The following is a 4,814-nucleotide window of genomic DNA, read 5'->3' as shown; positions in this document are numbered from 1 at the left end:
GAGTCTCACTCTTATCCAGGCTGGGTGCAGTGGCACAATCTCAGCTCACTGCAACCTCTGCCTCCTGGGTTCAAGTGATTCTCCTACCTTAGCCTCCCAAGTAGCTGGGATTACAGGCACAAGCCACCATACCTGGCTAATTTTTTATATTTTTGGTAGAGATGGGGTTTCACCATGTTGACCAGACTGGTCTCGAACTCCTGACCTCAAGTGATCCACCTGCTTTGGCCTCCCAAAGTGCTGGGATTATAGGCACAAGCCACCCTGCCTGGCGGATACCTGAGCTAAAAATACAAAAACTTACCCAGGTGTGGTGGGGGGCGCCTATAATCCCAGCTACAGGGGAGGCTGCAGAAGGAGAATCGCTTGAACCCAGGAGGTGGAGGCTACAGTGAGCTGAGATTACACCACTGCACTCCAGCCTGGGCAACAGAGCAAGACTCTCAAAAAGAAAAAAGAAAAAAAAACCTTCAATGCCTTCCCACAAGATCTACAATAAAATAGATGCTCTGGCCCTAAGCTCCAAATTTCTTTACTCAACACATAATGAGCAGATACAATGTACCAGTTTTTGTTACCAATAAACAAATCAAAATTCCCTCTTCTTGCTGAGGACACACAAAAAACAATAATCCTAATATACAAGTAAATGTCAAAATACGTTTGTTTGTTAGGAGATAGGGTCTTTGTCACTCAGGCTGGAGCACAGTGGTGCAATTTCAGCTTACTACAGCCTCGAATTCCCAAGTTCAAGGGATTCTCCCACGTCCTTAGCCTCCTGAGTAGCTGGGACCACATGCCCAACTTAGAAAAGATATTTTCGGCCAGGCGCGGTGGTTCACGCCTGTAATCCCAGCACTTTAGGAGGCCGAGGCAGGCAGATCATGAGCTCAGGAGATCGAGACCATCCTGGCTAACACGGTGAAACCCCGTCTCTACTAAAAATGCAAAAAATTAGCCGGGCGTGGCAGCGGGCACCTATAGTCCCAGCTACTGGGGAGGCTGAGGCAGGAGAATGGCGGGAACACGGGAGGCGGAGCTTGCAATGAGCCGAGATCGCGCCACTGCACTCCAGACTGGGCGATTGAGCAAGACTCTGTCTCAAAAAAAAAGAAAAGAAAAGATATTTTCAAAGGTATATGTAAATCAGATGGGGAAGTAGATCATGTAGGGCCATTTAAACGACTTCAGATTAAATGTCACTCTTCACAGAAGCCTTATTTAATCACCCAATTTACTGTGGCCTCCTTCTCTCAATTTCATTACCTTGTTTTCTTCATAGCACTTATTGATACCTGACACTTTTTTTTTTTGAGAACGAGTCTCACTCTGTCATCCAGGCTGGAGTGCAGTGGCACAATCTCGGCTCACTGCAACTGCCACATCCCAGGTTCAAGTAATTCTCCTGCCTCAGCCTCCCAAGTAGCTGGGATTACAGGTGCCCACCACCACGCCCAGGTAATTTTTATATTTTTAGTAGAGACAGGGTTTTGCCATTTAGGCTGGGCTGGTCTCGAACTCCTGACCTCAGGTAATTCACCCGCCACGGCCTCCCAAAGTGCTGGGATTACAGGCATGAGCCACTGTGCCCAGCCAGAGACTTTTTTCAATGCATTTTTTATTAACTTATTATGAGATAGGGTCTCGCTCTGTCACCCAGGCTGGTATGCAGTGGCACCATCTCAGCTCACTGCAACCTCCATGTACAGGGCTCAGGTAATCCTCCCCACTCAGCCTCCAGAGTAGCTGGGACTACAGGCATGTGCCACCTTGCTTAGCTAATTTTTGTATTTTTTGTAGAGACGACGTTTCGCCATGTTGGCCAGGCTGGTCTGGAACTCCTGGATTCAAGTGATCAGCCTGCCTTGGCCTCCCAAAGTGCTGGGATTACAGGCCTGAGCCACCGTGCCTGGCGGAAACCTGAAACTTTTTTTTTTTTTTTTTGAGATAGACTCTCGCTTTGTTGCCCAGGCTGAAGTGCAGTGGCACTATCTCAGCTCACTGGAACCTCCACCTCCTGGGTTCAATCCATTCTCCTGCCTCAGCCTCCCCAGTAGCTGGGACTACAGGTGCCCACCACCACACCCAGCTCATTTTTGTTTTTGTACTTTTAGTAGAGATGGGCTTTCACCATGTTGGTCAGGCTGGTCTCTAACTCCTGACCTCCGGTGATCCGCCTGCCTTGGCCTCCCAAAGTGCTGGGATTACAGGCGCGAGACACCTCGACTGGCCCTGAGACTTCCTGATGTATTTATTTGTTGACTTGTGTCTTATTCCCTAACTAGGGGTTTGATTGTTACTATGTCTCTTCTGTTTAAAATAGAACCTGGTAAATATCAACACTTTTGTTGAATGATGGATAAATATGTCCTCAATACCTTAATTTACAATGGGTTTCTAGTATTCCTGTCAGGGCCTGTAGGCGCACAATAAATTAACAACAGAAATTTTAACATAAAGTCATTACAATTTGGGCTAAAAAAAACTTTGTAGGGTTCTTGTAGCCCTTTAAAGTCTGTCTCACACAATTTTTCTTTCCAAGTCTGGATAAAGCTGTGGTGGTGTTTTCCCAGATCTCTTGTTCCTGTTTATGACTAACAAATAAACAAATGGCAATTCTTTCTCTTTTATTATTATTTTTTTGGGAACGGAGTCTCACTCTGTCACCCAAGCTGGAGTACAGTGCCTCGATCTCAGCTGTCACCTCCGCCTCCCGGCTTCAAGAGATTATCCTGCCTCCGCCTCCTGAGTAGCTGGGACTACAGGCACGTGCCACCACGCCCAGCTAATTTTTGTATTTTTAGTAGAGATGGGGTTTCGCCATGTTGGCCAGGCTGGTCTCAAACTTCCGACCTCAGGCGTGAGCCACCGCGCCTGGCCAATTCTTTCTCTTTAGCAATAGTGTCAGCACACTCCATTATTCTCCAGTTATCTTTTAAGAGAAAATAAAAGGCTTCAAATCACCTGCACGAGATCTAAGAGTGCTCTGGCGGAGTCACTCTGCAAGGTTAGCGATGTCAAAGGGAGTCCTGGTCTAGCGAGAAATGGGAGAGTGACACAAAGTACAGGTGCTTGGGTCGGGCGCGGTGGCGCATTCCTGTGATCTTAGCACTTTGGGAGGCCGAAGTGGGAGGATCGCTTCAGCCAAGGAGTTCGAGACCAGCCTGGGCAACATAGTGAGACCTTGTCTCTATTTAAAACAAAAAAAAATCGGCTCTAGCCTGTAATTCCAGCACTTTGGGAGGCCGAGGCAGGCGGATCACCTGAGGTCAGGAGTTCGAGACCGGCCTGGCCAACATGGTAAAAACCCGTTTCTACTAAAAATACAAAAAATGAGCCAGGCGTGGTGGCGGACACCTGTAATCCCAGCTGCTAGGGAGGCTGAGGCAGGAGAATCGCTTGGACCCGGGAGGCGGAGGTTGCAGTGAACCGAAATCGCGCCAGTGCACTCCAGCCTGGGCAACAAGAGCGAAACTCCGTCTCAAAAAAAAAAAAAAAACGAAAAAGTCAGAATGCCTCACAAAAATTAAATACAGCCACTGCAGATGGGTCGGTTTCACTATAGCACAAGTAGCGGAAAGAGGACACAGACTGGGGAGAAATCACCCTACACAGATGACAACTGAGGAACGAGGAGTGGGGACTGACACACGCCACGGTGAAACCGTGCACCACGACCAAAGGCGGTCCTAGGACTGCGACTAAGCGGGCGCAGAGGCCACCCTCCAGGCTTGGCGGGCGGGTGAGGGCAGCACTGGGGGCCTGCTCAGTCTGGCCTTAGGGAGGACCTTCGGGGGTCTCCTCTCTCCCCATCGATCCCTAAGCAGTTCCCGAACAGAAATCGGAGACCAGACGGTGCCTGGGCCCCAGCCCTCCCACAGGGACTGCACCTTGGGCCTGGCTCGGAGGCGGGTCAGAGTCTGCGAAAGACCAGTGAGGGCTCTGGGGTTTCGGGGCAGGCGGCGGGCGCCCACCCCGGCTAGCACTGGGAGTCGCGCGGCGGCGCGGCGACCCGGCGAGCCCGGTAGGCAGGACAGGACTGAGGCGCAGGTCCCGCTCAGGCGGAGGAAGCAGCCGCCGCCCCAGCTGAGGGAGTGCGGCCGGGGGCTTCCCAGAGGAGGCGGCGACATCGAGCCCTTTCGAACGTTTCTATCAGGCTAGCTCACGTAGCCTCGGCCCCGCCCGGCCCCGCCCCACCCACTCCGGCCACCGCCCCCTCCCCGGCCGACACTTCGCGGGTGGGGCGACCTGCGACAGCCCCTTTAAGAGGCGTGGTCACGTGCTCCGCCCCCACCTCCCCTCGCGCGCCAGTGAGGGGTGGGGTGCGGGAGGAGGTTCCGGGGAGGCTGGGGAACGAAGTGTGCGCTGCTGCGCAGGCGCGGTGGTCGGATGACAGACCGTGTGTTTCCAAAATGGCGGCAGCGATGGATGTGGATACCCCGAGCGGCACCAACAGCGGCGCGGGCAAGAAGCGCTTTGAAGTGAAAAAGGTTGGGTCTCGCCAGCGCCTTCCTCAGGGAAGCTAGAGAGGCGCGGATCTGGCTGGCAGGCCCGAGGATGGTCGAGGCGCGGAGTAAAGGCTTTCATTTCAGGGCGTTCCTGGGACCGGGTACCACGAAAGGAAGTCGGGGGGCGGGTCTTAGAGTTGATCGGCGTGACGGAGGCCCACTGTCAGTGGAAGTGTTGGTTTCGCTGTGATGCTGAGGGGCCAATCACAGAGGTGCTTGTTGAGATACGCGGGGTTGCGACTTGGCGGCGGGAGCCAAGCGCTTGAGCTGTCACTGGAGTGGTTGAGAGGTGGGGGAAGGACAGGG

General features: G+C 52.6%; 2 protein-coding genes across 3 annotated transcripts in view; both read left to right on the top strand.

Moving 5' to 3' along the window:
* Positions 1-4,814, top strand: part of XPNPEP3 (X-prolyl aminopeptidase 3, mitochondrial) — a 121,348-nt gene that overhangs the window by 94,541 nt on the left and 21,993 nt on the right. The gene's annotated exons all lie outside the window — the stretch shown is intronic.
* Positions 4,379-4,814, top strand: part of RBX1 (ring-box 1, E3 ubiquitin protein ligase) — a 22,513-nt gene continuing 22,077 nt past the window's right edge. Inside the window, exon 1 of one of the 2 annotated variants that reach the window (XM_011964158.1) lies at positions 4,379-4,490. In XM_011964158.1, coding sequence (XP_011819548.1) covers positions 4,413-4,490 — 78 coding nt within the window. In that variant the 5' untranslated portion in view covers positions 4,379-4,412. The remainder of the gene's footprint in view (positions 4,491-4,814) is intronic. The other variant, XM_011964157.1, reaches the window with a different exon arrangement.

This window comes from Colobus angolensis, unplaced genomic scaffold, assembly GCF_000951035.1.
Source record: "Colobus angolensis palliatus isolate OR3802 unplaced genomic scaffold, Cang.pa_1.0 Scaffold65, whole genome shotgun sequence".
Taxonomy (NCBI): domain Eukaryota; kingdom Metazoa; phylum Chordata; class Mammalia; order Primates; family Cercopithecidae; genus Colobus; species Colobus angolensis.
This window is presented reverse-complemented; position numbering and strand designations above follow the sequence as displayed.